This window comes from Salmo salar, chromosome 06 (genome assembly GCF_965601325.2).
Source record: "Salmo salar chromosome 06, fSalSal1, whole genome shotgun sequence".
In the NCBI taxonomy this organism is placed as follows: Eukaryota; Metazoa; Chordata; class Actinopteri; order Salmoniformes; family Salmonidae; genus Salmo; species Salmo salar.
Genome location: NC_138296.1, coordinates 29,300,816 through 29,321,156, shown reverse-complemented (window position 1 = coordinate 29,321,156; position 20,341 = coordinate 29,300,816). Strand labels below are relative to the sequence as shown.

Below are 20,341 nucleotides of genomic sequence, written 5' to 3'. Positions count from 1 at the left end.
GAGGTGGAGATCTCCACAATATAAATATCTGCACAGAATCTCCCAACAGCATTGATCACTTGCATTATGTACTTTTAATGTAATCTCAACTACAATTCAGGTCATTTGGTTGTGCTATTAGATGAAGCACAGTGATATCACATTACATTTCTGTGTTGTTGTTTGTGTTGCACTGCATTGCTTTATCTTGGCCAGGTCGCAGTTGTAAATGAGAACTTGTTCAACTAGCCTACCTGGTTAAATAAAGATGAAATAAAAAAAAAATTAAAAAATTAAGTGGTTTGCCCAGTGGGTGAGCACATACAGCAGGCCTATAAGTGGGAAAGGTTTGACAGACAGTGAATGGAAAATGAAAACAACTGCAAAGAAAAATGACTTGAAAATAGCTTTATTTGTCGCAATTTCAGAATTACAGTATCTGTACCTATGAGTATGTACATCTTATTGACATATAATGCAGATATACAGTCAGAGATGCACAGGCATCACCTCATGCAATAAAATCCTGAAATGATGTATTTATTTGTAGATATACCATTTCGGGCCAACCCAATCCACCACATTCACCAGACAAGGTAAATAGCAATTTTCTTGAAAATAAAAGTGCCATACGAGCAACCATGCCATGGCAATGCATTTCTATAGACAATAACTACAGTTCTGAATCATTTTCTACACATACACAATAGATCATTTTAGAAAAAATACTGATCATAATACTTGCAGAGTATATGTAATGCAGAGTTCAATAAACATATTGTAGCAACCCTGTGATACACATACTACGACCACTGCCAAGAGGGCTAGTCCTATTGGCACTGCAGCTACAGTAGTGTACATGCCCAGCATGGGAGTTGCTGGTTTCATACCAGACAGAACCAACAACCTCCCGAATTCTATACAATACAGTAGCCCTCAAAATATCAAGCAATGAAAAAAAAAAAAAGTGCATTTGCTAGTCTCCCATTTTTTACTTCTTGATACAATCTACGCCCGCATCGATGTCTGTTATGAAGACGACGATTAGATAGTGAATATTATTACTTAGACTGAAAAGGTAGGTAGGGGGTGGTAGCAGCTATATTCAAAACATATATCCAGCAAATATATTATATGTTTGTAGATGAAGTAAATATAACATAGATTTAGGAAGATAAGTAAACACAAGACTTGTGAACAGAGCAGCAGCCTTATTCACTGCAAGAGCTCCAGAGAACATTAACAATGACAGACTATCTGTCATTAAGCAATTACAACTCATGCAATAAAAACAGAGTGAAGGCTAATTTTACTTAATGGCTGTTCATAAAGTGCAGAGAGAGAACAAATGGATGTTATTGAACAGGAATGACTGTTGACGAGTCATTGAACGGAAAGGGGTTTCTACCAGTAGCCTTTATAAATGGCATATATCATATTATAAAGAAGAGGGTTAGACCGCACAGTTTTATAAAGGGTGTTAATAAGTATAATATGTCTATAATTATTATTATGATAGACAGAGCAGTCTAAAGACATAAAATACAGTTTTAGTCTGTTTTTTTAAATATACTAGCATGAACTAATCATGCTCTACGATGACATTCTGCAAATTCAAGGCATTCCAACACTAAGAAGCATTCAAGCAAGCATTCAAAGTATTTTGAAAGAAAATATGATCTTTCAATACTCCATGAAGCAAACATTCACAAGCATAGCTTGCGATGTTAACAATATATCATTTTTTTTACAATATTACATTTGTTTACTATGGAGGTTATGCTCAATTCATTTCTTATCCAAAATACAGGAGTTGCTTTCAGTATTTTTCAAGTAAATGCATCACTCATCTGTCTACAGTTACCTCTTAATAACTTCTCTCTCATCTACCCTTTTCATTCCCTTCCTATTTCATTTCAAGGAACTACTATCTAAAACTCCTCCCTTTCACGTATTTCCCATCCTGTTAAAAAGTGATACAAGTCTGGCCAAAGAGCCAGCAAAGATATAAAGGCTTAGACAAGATATTTCAAAATGAATCACCAGTTAGTTAGGCAAATAGATGGCTTTCAATAGTCATGATGGACATGATGGTGGAAATCTCATCAGGGAAAGCAAGTCATTGGCTTCCAAATGATAAATAACACGTGTGACATATGAATTAATATGAATCTATGTCAGCAGCAATGTCTGATAGAATCTATGTTATGGTCTTTGCTCATCAGTATGTAACAACACTTAAGCAGCTTATTCAATTTCCTGCTCTAATTTAAACCTATTGACATCCATCATAGAGGCCATTACTGTATCCCAATACAACGAGGGCAGAGTATGGGTAAAAAAAAAATATATTAATCACATAACTTATCATAGAATTAAAGGTAATTACTTTCTCATTCTAAACCTAAATTAAACTACAGTCAAAGTTAATTGTGCCTGCGCTATGAAATTATAATGATGTGCATTTCATAGAATTACATGTAAAATCTCATAAAATTGGTTACTATTCATATAATTCTAGAACCGATTAAGATCTCTGTGGAGCATTCATCCAGCCTATACAGTAATTGGTTTCCCCAATGTTTGCATTAGGGTGTCATGGAAAGGTTTGCGGCACTGTCAGATACCTCCTGGACGTTTCATCCTACTGCTTTCAGTATACGCTATTATGAGGTCCACACTATAGTGAGGAGTTAGTTAGCTAGGAAACAAACTGTATTGTAGTGCAAAACCTACTAAATAAATACACAACACAATGGTGTCATGGAGGACAAACATACTCTCTTAATATCCACAACAAAATGGGTTGGCCAAGCCTCAAACTGAGCCCATTCTTTCAGGTCTGATCTTTATCTAACTACCTCACATGATGCAGGAGCCATTACACACAGAACATGGACTAAGCATGCACTCCACGACATGAAAATATAACTCTTTAGCCATGCACACCAGTGCTGGATTTTGCTTCGAAAGAAAGAATGCATATGCAGAAAATAACCCCATACCTACTGTAAAATATGGTGGTGGATATTTCATGTTATGGGGCAATGTTGCTATCAATGGTCCTGGGGCCCTTGTTAAGGTCAACGACATCATGAATTCTACCCAGTACAGGACATTTTAGCCAAAAACGTGGTTGCCTCTGCCAGGAGGCTGAAACCTAGCTGCAAGTGGATCTTCCAGCAAGACGATAACCCCAAGCACACATCAAAACCCACAAAGAAATGGTTAATTGACCACAAAATCAACATTTTGCAATGGCCATCTCAGTCTCCAGACATGAACCCCATTGAAAACCAGTGGTATGGAGGAATGGTCTAAGATCCCTCCCAATGTGTTCTCCAATCTCATAAAACATTTGAGAAAAAGGCTCAGTGCCGTTATCCTCGCAAGGTTTGGTATTGAAAGGTAATGGAAACAGGGCTGGCAGTAAATTTGACCCCTTTTTTAATGTTTTTTTTTACTTGTTAAAGCAAGAATCCTTAGTTGCTACATCCATTTTTTGGACTTATAAATTAATGATATAAACCCATTGATTATTGAAGAATATAACCTATAAATGCCTCACGAGCTTAGTCCTACTGTCATACCGCATCAGAATCCAAAATATAAGCTTGTTTTACTCCAATGTTTGTAAACAATGTAAATGTAGAGCCTCAAAACATGGTTAAAACAATCATTTTCATCTCATTGATGGTCAGTCCTTGCATCCGTAGCTCTGTCTATGAGTTTGAGAGTGGTTACATTTTGGTTGACCGCTTTGTTATTGGATTGGATTCTAGCTTTAAACAAAATCTCTTTCTCTCAGTAATTGTCTTAGTATAAAATTATATAATGTTCCATTTTATTGGAGCAGACAATATAGCTCAAAATGTGTATTATTTAGTATTTTTTGCTCATCTTTATCAAGGGTGCCAATAATTTTGGACCTGACTCTATGTATATAAGAGCCACTTGAAATAGGGGAGAAACATTCCCTTTCTAAAAAGTGCAAAGCCATTCATTGACTAGGTCAGAGGAACAGCTCTGTATACAACCCTGTATAAGACCCTGTATAAGTATCTCTTGCAAATGTGTTCAGAATCTTTCCCTTACAAAATACATACTGTATCAATATACAGTACATCATGTAAACGTCAAAAAAGTTTCCTCGTTAAAGAACTTTAGAAACTCCCCCATTAGAATGTACGTTCTTGCATGTAATCCAATTCTAATCTCCTTTGAGATATTGAAATAAAGAGTGGGGTACTTTGGCTTGGTAGTGTTCTAGCAACAGCACACTGTGGAACAACCCTACATATTCTGTTGTGTAGTAAAGAGCGGATATACAGTACATGTCAAGGTCATTGGAGGAAGATCACTTTATATTCACGAAACATGAAACTGACCTTAGATAAGTGGCTACATATAGGTATACAAACTGTACTGTGTGCTTCACTGTGTTTGGTTGGAGGGCAACCCACAGACTTATTGTGGAGATGTGACTATAATGGGGGTTACAGCTCATAAACAAAGAGGAAGAATGGCCCAGATTCTGCCGAGACACACACGCACACACTCTCTCTCTCTCTCTCTTCCACCCTCTCTCTCTCGCTCTCATTCCTTCCCCTCACAGCTCCTCCTCCTAATCTGTCTCGGACACAGCCGTTTCTTAGACTTCAGCTCAGCCTGATAGCAGACTCTTCCCTCTGTCTTAATGACGGTACAGTGTTATGAGGGGCTGAGAGATTTGAACAGTGAGTATATCTGTCTAGCTAGGTGTAAACGGGAAGCTTACTGAATGTGTATGAAAAGGGTGGACTATCTGTCTTCTATCCCTCAAACCTCTGCTGTCTTCCTCTCCATCTTGAAATCCAAGAGCTGCACTCTATATCCCTCTCTTTCTTCTGTTTCTCACTTCCTCTCACTACGATTGCACACCCAGAGCCTTCTTCATGTGTTCGTATACCACGTACGAGATGCTGACAGCAGGAATGACCTTCAGGAAGTTGGGGGCGATGCCGCGGTAGAGCCCAGGTACCCCGTCATGTGATATGATGTGCTTGAACTGACCAACCATGGACAGCTTGGGCCCACCCTCAGTAGAGGCTGGTGGAAAGAGGGAAAGAGGGCGAAAACATCTGTTGTTCAGTTCAGTTATATCCGTTAGATAGCTATTAATAGATAGGGGAAAGGGGGATACCTAGTCAGTTGTACAACTGAATGCATTCAACTCTGTTTGGATAGCCCGAACAGTAATACAGTGCCTTCGGAAAGTATTCAGACCCCTTGACTTTTTCCACATTTTGTTACGTTACAGCCGTATTCTCAAATTGATTCATTTGTTTTTTCCCTCATCAATCTACACACAATACCCCATAATGACAAAGCAAAAACAGGTTTTTAGAAATTGTTGCTAATTTATACAAATAAAAAAAGGAAATATCACATTTACATAAGTATTCAGACCCTTTACTCAGTGTCTCCTGACCCCTCCTGTCTCAGCCTCCAGTATTTATGCTGCAGTAGTTTATGTGTCGGGGGGCTAGGGTCAGTCTGTTACATCTGGAGTATTTCTCTTGTCTTATTCGGTGTCCTGTGTGAATTTAAATATGCTCTCTCTAATTCTCTCTTTCTCTCTTTCTTTCTTTCACTCTCTCGGAGGACCTGAGCCCTAGGACCATGCCTCAGGACTACCTGGCATGATGACTCCTTGCTGTCCCCAGTCCACCTGGCCGTGCTGCTGCTCCAGTTTCAACTGTTCTGCCTGCAGCTATGGAACCCTGACCTGTTCACCGGACGTGCTACCTGTCCCAGACCTGCTGTTTTCAACTCTCTAGAGACAGCAGGAGCGGTAGAGATACTCTCAAAGATCGGCTATGAAAAAGCCAACTGACACTTACTCTTGAGTTGCTGACTTGTTGCACCCTCGACAACTACTATGATTATTATTATTTGACCATGCTGGTCATTTATGAACATTTGAACATCTTGGCCATGTTCTGTTATAATCTCCACCCGGCACAGCCAGAAGAGGACTGGCCACCCCTCATAGCCTGGTTCCTCTCTAGGTTTCTTCCTAGGTTTTGGCCTTTCTAGGGAGTTTTTCCTAGCCACCGTGCTTCTACACCTGCATTGCTTGCTGTTTGGGGTTTTAAGCTGGGTTTCTGTACAGCACTTTGAGATATCAGCTGATGTAAGAAGGGCTATATAAATACATTTGATTTGATACTTTGTTGAAGCACCTTTGGCAGCGATTCCAGTATAGTGTCTTCTTGGGTATGACGCTACAAGCTTGGTAAACCTGTATTTGGGGAGTTTCTCCCATTCTTCTCTGCAGATGCTCTCAAGCTCTGTCAAGTTGGATGGGGAGCTTTGCTAAACAGCTATTTTCAGGTATCTCCAGAGATGTTAGATCGGGTTCAAGTCCGGGCTCTGGCTGGGCCACTCAAGGACATTCAGAGACTTGCATTGTCTTGGCTGTGTGCTTAGGGTCGTTGTCGTTAGAAGGTAAACCTTCACCCCAGTCTGAGGTCCTGAGCGTTCTGAAACAGGTTTTCATCAAGGATCTCTCGGTATGTGGTTCTGTTAATCTTTGCCTCGATCCTGACTAGTCTCCCACTCCCTGCAGCTGAAAAACATCCCCACAGCATGATGCTGCCACCACCATGCTTCACCGTAGGGATGGTGTCAGGTTTCCTCCAGACATGACACTTGGCATTCAGGCCAAAGAGTTCAATCTTGGTTTCATCAGACTAGAGAATCTTGTTTCTCATGGTCTGAGAGTCTTTAGGTGCCTTTTGGCAAACTCCAAGCGGGCTGTCATGTGCCTTTTACTGAGGAGTGGCTTCCATCTGGCCAATCTACCATAAAGGCCTGATTGGTGGAGTGCTGTAGAGATGGTTGTCCTTCTGGAAGGGTCTCCCATCGTCACAGAGGAACTCTGGAGCTCTGTCATAGTGACTATCGGGTTCTTGGTCACCTCCCTGACCAAGGCCCTTCTCCCCCGATTGCTCAGTTTGGCCGGGCGGCCAGCTCTAGGAACAGTCTTGGTGGTTCCAAAGTTCTTCCATTTAAGAATGATGAAGGCCACCGTATTCTTGGGGACCTTCAATGCTGCAGGAATGTTTAAGTACCCTTCCCCAGATCTGTGCCTCGAAGCAATCCTGTCTTGAAGCTCTACAGACAATTCCTTCGACCTCATGGCTTGGTTTTTGCTCTGACATGCACTGTCAACTGTGGGATCTTATATAGACAGGTGTGTTCCTTTCCAAATCATGTCCAATCAATTGAATTTACCACAGGTGGACCAATCACGTTGTAGAAACATCTCAAGGATGATCAATGGAAACATGATGCCTGTAAGTGTTGTTACATAGATGCTGTGTTCACTATGCATGATTAATACATAATTCAAGGTTTATTTGATGTAGTAAATAAAAAAATAATTTATTGATGTATAGATAAGAATTTAAATGTGATGTAACAGGTAAATTAACGTTAGGCCATTGATTGTGTTTTTATGTTCCATCCCGGAACTAACGTTCTCTGTTGTGTTACTGCTACGGAATTTGTTAATTGACTGTGTGCAATCTAACTTAAGCAGATCTTAGTCTGAGTCATAATTGTTGATGGCAGAGGCTAAGAAAGACAGTAAAGGGACTTTCAAGGGACTTTAAGAATTCAAGAACCTCTTTTCAGGACAAGCAGCCAACGAGGTATTTTGTTCAACCTATAGAACTTTGTTTATAGTCGCGCCAAGTTCCATTTGTATTGTAGCGCCAAGCGCCATTTGTATTGTTGCGCCGAGCGCCATTTGTATTTCTTTGTTTCAGTACTGTATAATTTATCAACGTTACTGTGTTCATTCAAACATATAGTTCTCATGGCGTGACGTGGATGCATCGGAGAAAAAGACGTGCAATGCAATAAACGCCCGTTTCAAAGAACCAACCTGTGTCTGTTGTCGTGAAGAGAGCTACAATGCCCCTGAGCTCAACATCGAGTCTCATAGCAAAGGGTCTGAATACTTCTGTAAATAAAGTATTTCTGTTTTTTTATTTTTAATAAATGTGCTAAAATGTCTAACAACCTGTTTTTGCTTTGTCATTATGGGGTACTGTGTGTAGATTGCTGAAGATAATTTAGAATAAGGCTGTAATGTAACAAAATGTGGATAAAGTCAAGGGGTCTGAATACTTCCGAAGGCACTGTAGATATAGGGTAATAGGTTGACATAGTAGGTAGTAATTCATTTGTTATAGATTATGTTATACAATATAATAGAATCTATATTATCTATGTAATATCATCTATGTTATGTAGTAAGGTAGAAGGTATAATTGCAGTTCAGTTGAACACCAGTCTCACCCTGGGCCTGCATACGTGTTCTAATGAGAGCCAGGGGGTAGGAGGCCAGTTGTCCACAGGTACTAGACACAGTACCACAGCCCAGCAGTACCAACACCCCTGGGTCAGCAGAGCCCTTACTGTACTGCTGGAGCCAGGCATTCTTCAGAGTCTGAGATGGAAAGGGGGAGGGGAAGAGAGAAGAGGAGATGAAAGAAAAGAGAAGGAAAAAGTAAACAGAGTGAAAAGAGAGAGGAGAAAGAGGAGGGGTAGAGGGGTGAGAGTTCCTCACAATCAAATGCCAACCGTATTATCTACCAAGAGAATTATCTTCGATCAAAATCACAGTTGTGTATATTCCCCCCCAAGCAGACACATCGACGGCCCTGAAAGAACTTCATTCGACTCGAGGTAAACTGGAAACCACATATCCTGAGGCTGCATTTATTGTAGCTGGGGATTTTAACAAGGCTAATCTGAAAACAAGGCTCCCTAAATTCTATCAGCATATCGATTGTGCGACCCGGGCTGGCAAAACCCTGGATCATTGTTATTCTAACTTCCACGACGCATATAAGGCACTCCCCCGCCCTCCTTTCGGAAAAGCTGACCACGACTCCATTTTGATGCTCCCAGCCTATAGACAGAAACTAAAACAGGAAGCACCCGCGCACAGGTCTGTTCAATGCTGGTCCAACCAATCGGATTCCATGCTTCAAGATTGCTTCGATCACGTGGACTGGGATATGTTCCGCATAATGTTGAACAACAACATTAATGAATACGCTGACACGGAGAGCGAGTTTATTAGCAAGTGCATCGGTGATGTTGTACCCACAGCGTCTATTAAAACATTCCCCGACCAGAAACCGTGGATTGATGGCAGCATTCGTGCAAAACTGAAAGTGCGAACCACTGCTTTTAATCAGGGCAAGGTGACCGGAAACATGACCGAATACAAACAGTGTAGCTGTTCCCGCCGCAAGGCAATCAAACAAGCTAAGCATCAGTATAGAGACAAAGTGGAGTCGCAATTCAACGGCTCAGACACGAGAGGTATGTGGCAGGGTCTACAGTCAATCACGGACTACAAAAGAAAAACCAGCCCCGTCGCGGATCACGATGCCTTGCTCCCAGACAGACTAAACAACTTCTTTGCTCACTTTGAGGACAATACAGTGCCACTGACACGGCCCGCTACCAAAACCTGCAGGCTCTCCTTCACTGCAGCCAATGTGAGAAAAACATTTAAACGTGTTAACCCTCGCAAGGCTGCAGGCCCAGACGGCATCCCCGGCCACGTCCTCAGAGCATGCGCAGACCAGCTGGCTGGTGAGTTTACGGACATATTCAATCAATCCTTATCCCAGTCTGCTGTTCCCACATGCTTCAAGAGGGCCACCATTGTTCCTGTTCCCAAGAAAGCTAAGGTAACTGAGCTAAATGACTACCGCCCCATAGCACTCACTTCTGTCATCATGAAGTGCTTTGAGAGACTAGTCAAGGACCATATCACCTCCACCCTACCTGACACCCTCGACCCACTCAAATTTGCTTACCGCCCCAATAGGTCCACAGACGACGCAATCACAATCACACTGCACACTGCCCTAACCCATCTGGACAAGAGGAATACCTATGTAAGAATGCTGTTCATCGGTTACAGCTCAGCATTTAACACCATAGTACCCTCCAAACTCGTCATTAAGCTCGAGACCCTGGGTCTCGACCCCGCCCTATGCAACTGGGTCCTGGACTTCCTGACGGGTCGCCCCCAGGTGGTGAGGGTAGGTAACAACATCTCCACCCCGCTGATCCTCAACACTGGGGCCCCACAAGGGTGTGTTCTCAGCCCTCTCCTGTACTCCCTGTTCACCCACGACTGTGTGGCCATGCACGCCTCCAACTCAATCATCAAGTTTGCAGACGACACTACAGTGGTAGGCTTGATTACCAACAACGACGAGACGGCCTACAGGGAGGAGGTGAGGGCCCTCGGAGTGTGGTGTCAGGAAAATAACCTCACACTCAATGTCAACAAAACAAAGGAGGTGATTGTGGACTTCAGGAAACAGAAGAGGGAGAAGCCTCCTATCCACATTGACGGGACAGTAGTGGAGAGGGTGGAAAGTTTTAAGTTCCTCGGCGTACACATCACGGAAAACTGAAATGGTCCACCCACATAGACAGCATGGTGAAGAAGGCGTAGCAGCGCCTCTTCAACCTCAGGAGGCTGAAGAAATTCAGCTTGTCACCAAAAACACTCACAAACTTTTACAGATGCACAATCGAGAGCATCCTGTCGGGCTGTATCACCGCCTGGTACGGCAACTGCTCCGCCCATAACCGTAAGGCTCTCCAGAGGGTAGTGAGGTCTGCACAACGCATCACCGGGGGCAAACTACCTGCCCTCCAGGACACCTACACCACCCGATGTCACAGGAAGGCCAAAAAGATCATCAAGGACAACAACCACCCGAGCCACTGCCTGTTCACCCCGCTATCATCCAGAAGGCGAGGTCAGTACAGGTGCATCAAAGCGGGGACCGAGAGACTGAAAAACAGCTTCTATCTCAAGGCCATCAGACTGATAAACAGCCCTCACTAACATTGAGTGGCTGCTGCCAACATACTGACTCAACTCCAGCCACTTTAATAATGGAAAAATGTATGTAATAAATGTATCACTAGCCCCTTTAAACAATGCCACTTCATATAATGTTTACATACCCTACATTACTCATCTCATATGTATATACTGTACTCTATACCATCTACTGCATCTTGCCATCTTGATGTTATGTATCACTAGCCACTTTAAACAATGCCACTAATGTTTACATACCCTACATTACTCATCTCATATGTATATACTGTACTCTATACCATCTACTGCATCTTGCCTATGCCGTTCGGCCATCACTCATTCATATATTTTTATGTACATATTCTTATTCATTCCTTTACACTTGTGTATATAAGGTAGTTGTTGTGAAATTGTTAGGTTAGATTACTTGTTAGATATTACTGCATGGTCGGAACTAGAAGCACAAGCATTTCGCTACACTCGCATTAACATCTGCTAACCATGTGTATTTGACAAATAAAATTTGATTTGAGTAGAAACGAGAGAGGAATAAGAGAAGGGATAGATAGGCTACATTTTTTATTTGACAGATACTTTATTGCATTAAAAAAAATGAGGACGTAGTAAAGAGAACCACGGCTCATTGACTGCTAGTAAAAGTAAAACTCAAAGTTCACTTAAACACATAAAAGTCATTTTTACGAGAGAGCTGGGCAACAGTAACAACAGCATACATACTGACTGGCATTCCCCTGAGTACAAGGGACAGGGCCAGTGATGAGGTTTAGCTTTCCCAGAAAACATCAAACACAGCTGGCAGGCAGACACACACACAGGGCTGACCCCATTTAGTTGACTGGTCGATTGCTTGGTCGATAGGCTGTTTGTCGACGAGACACTTGTCTGACTCGTGCCTGTCTCAGTGGACTAAAACATTGCAGAGGCCATGGCACAGTCCATCATTCTATCCTATTACCGGCAACTTCAGGAGCGTTCCGAGCAGAATCTACGAAGGCTAGCAGCAGCGGGAGGAGGAGGGTCGAGAACAGATTTTTTAAATTCTGGTTATCTTGATCTCTGGCTGCCTCTTGAGTCATTTGTGTGTCTTAATTATTTCATCAAGCAGTGTGCTTAAAGCATCAGACAAGCTCAGTGCATATAGTTGATTTTATTAAAACATATAAAGGTGTGAAAAATATATACGTTTAAAAATTTTGATGACGGTCTCTCTCCTACTCTCTCTCTCTCTCTCTCTCACACACACACACACTTTCTTACACACACCTCGTAGACGGCCAGGTCTATGCCAGCATACGGTATGATGCCAAGTGTGTTGGGCACGTAGCCCCTGTAGAAGGCTCGCACCCCCTCCTTCCTCAGGATCTGACGGGCACAGTCTACAATGCCAGAGTACTGGCCAGTCTTCCTCAGGGTCAGACGAGTTTTCAGCACCTGGGGAGGGAGAAAGGGAGGAGAAAGGGGAAAGAGAGAGGGTGTGCAAGGAAGAGAAGCAAAATTAGAGAAAATCCTGTTTCTTTTTTCAATAAAAAGTCTGTCTATCTTTCTGTCGGTCTGTCTCCCCTCGCTCACCTCCATAGGGTAGATGATGGTCTGTGCGGTGGCTCCAGCCAGAGAGCCAGCGATGAACCTCTCCTGCACCCGCAGAGTACCCGCTTCATTTCTGCCCCGGATCAACCACTTGATCTAAGATGGAGGAGTCAGGGGAGACAGGGGGGAGAGGAGAGACAGGCAGGTGGAAGAGAGGCAGGGATATACAGGGATTAAGGGGTGAGGGGGATAGATTGTGGGAGGTGGGAGAGGCAGGGATATAAAGTGAGGGGGAGGTGTAGATTGGGGAGATGGGGATGGGGAGGGAATACGTGAGTCACACTGGGGTGGAGGAGGAGAGTCAGAGACACAACACGTAGAGACACAGGGTGTGTCTGACAGGGTGAGAAACAGAGTGTGTGTGAGCAACATTTCACACCTCAGTGTGGGTGTGTGACTCCTTCATTCCTATGCTTCACTAATGACTACCCCATACACCAGAACTTGTTTACAGATGTGTGTATCAGTGTTCTCCTTACATTGGTCCGTAATAAATCCAAATCAACCTCTGGTGCCTCTTACACCCACATTTGTATACAGGTGTGTACAGTCCTCTTCCCTCACCTGTTCGTAGGCCATGAACTTGATGGCAGACTCTGGGGCTATTTTGAGGACGTTGATGCCGTTGCCCCTCCAGAGGGCTCGTACACCCCCCTCCTGGACCATCCCCCTCAGCCCTGTCCACAGGTTGATCCCCCTAGAGCTGGAGCCATGCACCTAGAGAGACAGCAGGGTCAGTAACTCTAATAACATTCTGTACATCAGGACTAACCCTCCTCCTGGAGAGCTACTGGATGTGCAGGCTTTTGTTCCAGCCCTGCTCTAGCACACCTAATTCTACTAATCAGCACTGCACTGACCTCTAACCTCTGAGTCTGTAGTAAACACAACAGTAACCCTTCACCTGTAGGAAGACCTTGAGACGGTCGAGGGGTGCGGTTCCTGTACGTGACACCGCCCCTGCCATCGCCCCGGCAACCAGCTGCCTCCACACTACCCCCGACTGGCGCTCTTGTTGGGAAAACTCTGGCGGCACTGTCATGTGCTCTCCGATGTCAAACATCTGAGAAATCACAGAGAAACACTGGTAAGTGAAATAAACTTGATTGACATCCAGAACTATCTGTATTCACCAAATGTATATTACATGATCCCTTCTCTAAGGTTACCAAACTAAAATTCCTGGATAAAGCATCAGAAACAATGTAAACTATATAACATAGATCGAGAAAATGGCCACAGTTGTAATTATTAGTTTCTATAGCTACTCTGTAATTACATTTTATTACATAAATAATTGAAAATTCCATGTAATGATATCTGTGCTACTTCATGTCAAGCAAAGATCTAAACCAGTGTAGAGATAGAAGGCATAGATAGGCAGTACTGACTGACCAGAGAGTGTAGAGATAGAAGTCATAGTTAGGCAGTACTGACTGACCAGAGAATGTTTCCAGTAGCGGGCGATGCCCTCCATGTTGTGAAGAGGGTTAAACAGAAAGTGATCTCGCCACTCATTCCAGTTGATAGTCATGGTGCCGTCCCTGTCCATACTGAGAGAACACACAGAGCAGTGTCAACACACACACGCACGCACACACACACACATAGACATAAAGACACACAGACAAGCTTATAAACACACACACACACACACACACACACACACACACACACACACACACACACACACACACACACACACACACACACCACACACACACACACACACACACACACACACACACACAAACACACACCTCTGTAGTATTTTGATGGCGTGTTCTGTGGACACCTCCAGTCCCAGGTTGTGCAGCGATTGTTGAATCTCCCCGACATCAATGCGCCCTGCATAAACAGTGAATCCCATCAGTGCCCACAATATGTAATATGTACATACAGGCATATAGTACAGTTAGAGCACAGTGATGTGTGTGTGTGTGGCTACTTTGTGAACTACATGCATTAATGTGGTATGATACTAAATACCATTCATGCAGTCATACCACACATTCGGATAAATTACCATACCAGTGCAATGTGACATAGAATGCTCTGTGCATGTATGAACAATTTAAACAGTGTTTTGTGAGTGAAAGGACATTGTATCCAAGTGGCCCTCCTACATATGTCTACTTATGTGTGTTTAGATCAGACTTGGGTTCAAATGCATGATTATTTAAGTAATAAGGCCCGGGGGGGTGTGGTATATGGCCAACATACCACGGCTAAGGGCTGTTCTTACGCACGACACAACGCGGAGTGCCTGGATACAGCCCTTAGCCGTGGTATATTGGCCATATACCACAAACCCCAGAGGTGCCTTACTGCTATTTTAAACTGGTTACCAACTTAATTAGAGCAGTAAAAATATATGTTTTGTCATACCCGTGGTATACTGTCTGATACACCACGGCTGTCAGCCAATCAGCATTCAGGCCTCGAACCACCCAGTTTATAATGTTATTTAAATACTTATTTTCTGTGTGTGTGAATGCATTAACTGTATGTCACTCTGGATAAGAATGTCTGCTAAATGACTAAAATGTAAAATGTAAATGTGTATGCATGTGCGTGTGTGAGTGAGGTGGCCATGCCGACCGTCGTGGTTGCGGTCCAGTGTGTGGAACATGAGCCGCAGTTCCTTTTCGTGGGCCCACAGGTACTGAGAGAACTCCTCAAAGTCCAGCAAGCCATCATGGTTGGTGTCACTCTCACGCACTATCTGCAGGAGTAGGATTGGGGTGAGAGGAGGGGTAAAAATAGCAGATAGGGAGGGGGTGAAGGGTCAAACAGTGTAGGGGACAGGGGGTGAGAGAGAGGTTGAGGGGGATGTGACAAGGTGAAAAAGTGTGGGGTGGGTTGGGGCCAGGGGTGAGACTTAGGGTAAGGTGATAGTTTGAGGGGGGTGAGAGGTAAATGGAGTGAAGGGAAGAAGCAGGAAGGAGTGCGTGAGAAATGACAACAAAGCCTATTGTTATTACCTTTTAAAGGTCAGTTTTACAAGATCATAACCTGCAAACATAAAACAATCAGCAGAACTGTTCTATATTCATCCTCTCTAGTGCTTCCTCAAACAAGGAGAGGAAGAAAGGAAGAGAGAGAGAGAGAAAGAAAGAATAGAGAGAGAACAAGAGTGAGAAAGGAAGAGCGAGAGAATAGTATAGAGAGAGAGCAAGAGAGCGAGAGTGAGAGAACCCCTACTCTGACCTCGTCATAATCCGCTTCACTCCTGTGCCCAGTGTCCAGTTAATCTTCAGTAACAGTCACATGCTACTGGAATCTGACCTGAACCAATGCACTTGACCAACACACACACACACACACACACACACGGAAAGGAGAGATTTTGCTCAATCTTGGCAGCAACGTTTTCAGAATCTTGTCTAAGCCTATCAAGGGGTTCTTTCTGAGTCTGTCCGTCTTGTATTTTTTATGAATACATCCACGATGAATAAGCAGTTCAAGAATCCACAAAATCCTTGACATTGTTAATGAGATAGCAGGGAGGATTTGCATATTCTTATGAAATTCAAATGAGATTATCCTACTTATCCTTCCACTTATCCTCACCATTTCAATTTTCTGTCAGGTATAAATGCTTGAATTGTAACCTCTAAGTGTAGCTGATGGAAGCTGTCTGTATAACACATGACAAGTATAACTTTATGTATGCCTTTGAATTGGCCCCCTCCCTCCATGACACAAATATAATCAGAGCAAAGTTTATTTAAGCATTCCCAAACAAATACATTCTGGTCTAGAGTGATATTGCCTGTGGTGTCTGAAAACTCCCAGAGGAGATTTGAAGGACAAGCACAGCTGTGGGTGATGACGCTTAGCTAAACTAGCCTACTATTTGAGTGTGGAGATAATGCTAAACTAATCTGCTGCATGGCTGGGGAGGGATGATGCTATGTGAAAGGAGTGATGCTAAACTAAACTACTGAGTGTGGTGGAGTGATCTCCTAAACTAATTTCCTTTATGCTAACCTAAATTACTGATTAAATGTAACCTGAGGAGTGCTATCTGTGTGCTTCTGTGTGAGTGTTACTTAAAGCAAGTGCACTATCACCTACAGTGCCTTCAGAAAGTATTCATACCCCTTGATTTATTTTGTTGTGTTACAGCCTGAATTCAAAATTGATTAAATTGATTGTTTTCTATCACATATCTACATACAATACCCCATAATGACAAAGTAAAAACACACCCCTGAATCATTCATATTTGAATCACCTTTGGCAGCGATTATAGCTGAGTGTCTTTCTGGGTAAGTATCTAAGAGCTTAACACACCTGGATTGTACAATATTTTCTATAGATTTTCAAGCCGATTTAAGTCAAAACTGTAACTAAGCCACTCACAAACATTCAATGTTGTCTTAATAAGCAACTCCAGTGTATATTTGGCTTTGTGTTTTAGGTTATTTTCCCGCTGAAAGGTGAATTTGTCTCCCAGTGTCTGTTGGAAAGTAGACTGAACCAGATTTTCCTTTAGGATTCTGCCTGTGCTTAGCTCTTTTTTCAATTTTATTTAACCTTTATTTAACCAGGAAAAGCACACTGAGACCCAGAGTCTCTTTTTCAAGGGAGACTTGGCCAAGAAGGCAGAAACAATCAATACATTACAGAATTAAAACATACAACAATACAACAACATGATCCAGCCTAATAAAAGCATTTACACTCCTCCGTAACATCCCATCAATATTTTAAATTCATTCAGTGGCACTAACATATCTAGATGAAGCATGGATTGTAGATTATTCCATGCATCTGGTGCACAAGAAGAGAAGGCAGTCTTGCCTAATACCGTGAATGTCCTGGGGACTTTAAGTAGCAACCACCTAGCAGACTGGGTATGGTAACTGCTGGTGGTGAAGGAGACCAGACTACAGAGGTAAAGAGGGAGTTTACCCGAAAGGGTTTTGTAGATGAACACATACAAATGTATCTTTCTGCGCATATAAAGTGAGGTCCAACCTACCATTGTGCAATGGTACATTGTGCAATGGTGGATGAGTGACTTGGCATTTGTAATAAAGCGCAAGGATGCATGATAAACAGAGTCCAGTCTCTGTAAGACGGAGGAGGTTGCATGCATATACAACAAGTCACCATAATCAATTACAGAGAGAAAAGTGGCGTGAACAAGCTTCTTTCTAGCCATAAGCGGGAAGCAAGCTTTTACCAAAATAAAAACACAATTTCAATTTAAGCTTTGTCACAAGATTATCCACATGAACTTTAAAGGACAACTTGTCATCCAACCAAATACCTAGGTATTTGTAGGATGACACTTTTTCAATGGATAAGCCACCAGATGTGACAATGCTCATGTTCTCTGGCAGAGTTCTAGCTCTGGTAAAGGTCATGAATTTAGTTTTTTGTATATTCAAGACCAGTTTGAGACCATAAAGGGAGGCCTGCAGTGACTGAAAAGCAGTCTGGAGCTCTTCAACAGCCTGAACCAGAGAAGGAGCACATTAATATATAACTGTAACATCTACATATAGATGTAACTTTGCTGGTTGCATCTAATTTCCCAAATCATTAATACAAATTGAGAACAACACAGGAGCTAAAATGGAACCCTGGGGCACATCTCTATTAATCTCAAGAAAGCTAGACTTGTGATTGTCAGTATATACACATTGTGTTCTGTCAGAAAGATAGTTCCTAAACCAATTTACTGCCCCTTCACTGAGACCAATGTTTCTGAGTCTAGCTAGCAACAATTCATGGTCAACTGAATCAAAGGCCTTTGATAAATCCACAAACAGAGCACCACAATGTTGCTTTTTATCAAGTCCATTAATGATGTAATTTGCCACTGCCATAACTGCAGTTGTGGTGTTGTGCCCCGATCTAAAGCCAGTCTGAACCCCGCTCAGTATGTTATTTTCAATTAAGAAGTTTTTTTAACTGTGAGTTCACTAGGGATTCATAGACTTTGGCCAGGATAGGGAGTTTAGAGATAGGACGATAGTTATTAGCATCTGAAGGATCTCCACCCGTTAGCAGTGGGATGACATAAGCTGATTTCCAAATGCTGGGTATGTAATTGGTCAAGAGATTAAAGTTGAAAATGTGAGCCACAGACTCAGTAATAATACCAGCTGCTATCTTAAAGAGTTGGGGGTCCAGGTTGTCTGGACCTGCAGACTTTGTCGTGTCTATTGCCTTTAGTGCTTTATAGACCTCAGTATAAGACAGGCTCAAAGTTAAAATGGATCACATGAGGGCCTATATCATAGTTGACTATAACAGAGCTTACATTAGAGGCCTGGGCCCCACCATTATCAAAACTGAACCAGCAGATATGAAGTGAAGATACGAAGAACAACAAAGAATATCTAGTTAACAGAAGAAAAGAAAGAGAAAATCAGGACAGAAGAAAAAGGATATCAAAGTGAAACAGTTCTCTAAAGACACAGGAGACAATAATACAAGAAACAACACTTCTGTAGCTTGTCAACTATGTGTCTGTCTATCCCTGTTCTCTCCTCTCTGCACAGGCCATACAAACGCTTCACACCGCGTGGCCACTGCCACTCTAACCTGGTGGTCCCAGCGCGCACGACCCACGTGGAGTTCCAGGTCTCCGGCAGCCTCTGGAACTGCCGGTCTGCAGCCAACAAGGCTGAGTTCATCTCAGCCTATGCTACCCTCCAGTCCCTAGACTTCCTGGCGCTGACGGAAACATGGATTACCACAGATAACACTGCTACTCCTACTGCTCTCTCTTCGTCTGCCCACGTGTTCTCGCATACCCCTAGAGCATCGAGCCAGCGGGGTGGTGGCACTGGAATCCTCATCTCTCCCAAGTGGACATTCTCTCTTTCTCCCCTGACCCATCTGTCTATCTCCTCATTTGAATTCCATGCTGTCACAGTTACCAGCCCTTTCAAGCTTAACATCCTTATCATTTATCGCCCTCCAGGTTCCCTTGGAGAGTTCATCAATGAGCTTGACGCCTTGATAAGTTCCTTTCCTGAGGATGGCTCACCTCTCACAGTTCTGGGTGACTTTAACCTCCCCACGTCTACCTTTGACTCATTCCTCTCTGCCTCCTTCTTTCCACTCCTCTCCTCTTTTGACCTCACCCTCTCACCTTCCCCCCCTACTCACAAGGCAGGCAATACGCTTGACCTCATCTTTACTAGATGCTGTTCTTCCACTAATCTCATTGCAACTCCCCTCCAAATCTCCGACCACTACCTTGTATCCTTTTCCCTCTTGCTCTCATCCAACACTTCTCACTCTGCCCCTACTCGGATGGTATTGCGCCGTCCCAACCTTCGCTCTCTCTCTCCCGCTACTCTCTCCTCTTCCATCCTATCATCTCTTCCCTCTGCTCAAACCTTATCCAACCTCCTCTCCTCCCTTTCTGCATCCTTTGATTTTCTCTGTCCCCTATCCTCCAGGCCGGCTCGGTCCTCCCCTCCTGCTCCGTGGCTCGACGACTCACTACGAGCTCACAGAACAGGGCTCCGGGCAGCCGAGCGGAAATGGAGGAAAACTCTCCTCCCTGTGGACCTGGCATCCTTTCACTCACTCCTCTCTACATTCTCCTCTTCTGTCTCTGCTGCTAAAGCCACTTTCTACCACTCTAAATTCCAAGCATCTGCCTCTAACCCTAGGAAGCTCTTTGCTACCTTCTCCTCCCTCCTGAATCCTCCTCCCCCTCCCCCCCTCCTCCCTCTCTGCGGATGACTTCGTCAAACATTTTGAAAAGAAGGTTGACGACATCCGATCCTCGTTTGCTAAGTCAAACGACACCGCTGGTCCTGCTCACACTGCCCTACCCTGTGCTTTGACCTCTTTCTCCCCTCT

General features: G+C 43.2%; 1 protein-coding gene across 1 annotated transcript in view; it reads right to left on the bottom strand.

Annotated features, from left to right (window-relative positions):
* Positions 1-381: 381 nt before the first annotated feature.
* LOC106606774 (mitochondrial adenyl nucleotide antiporter SLC25A23) overlaps positions 382-20,341 on the bottom strand; it is a 37,199-nt gene continuing 17,239 nt past the window's right edge. Inside the window, exons 2-10 of the mRNA XM_014203132.3 lie at positions 15,104-15,227; positions 14,263-14,350; positions 13,944-14,055; positions 13,407-13,565; positions 13,067-13,219; positions 12,485-12,598; positions 12,179-12,346; positions 8,329-8,479; positions 382-5,067 (exon numbers count right to left, since the gene is read on the bottom strand). Of these exons, the coding sequence (XP_014058607.2) occupies positions 4,886-5,067; positions 8,329-8,479; positions 12,179-12,346; positions 12,485-12,598; positions 13,067-13,219; positions 13,407-13,565; positions 13,944-14,055; positions 14,263-14,350; positions 15,104-15,227 (1,251 nt within the window). The 3' untranslated portion in view covers positions 382-4,885. The remainder of the gene's footprint in view (positions 5,068-8,328; positions 8,480-12,178; positions 12,347-12,484; positions 12,599-13,066; positions 13,220-13,406; positions 13,566-13,943; positions 14,056-14,262; positions 14,351-15,103; positions 15,228-20,341) is intronic.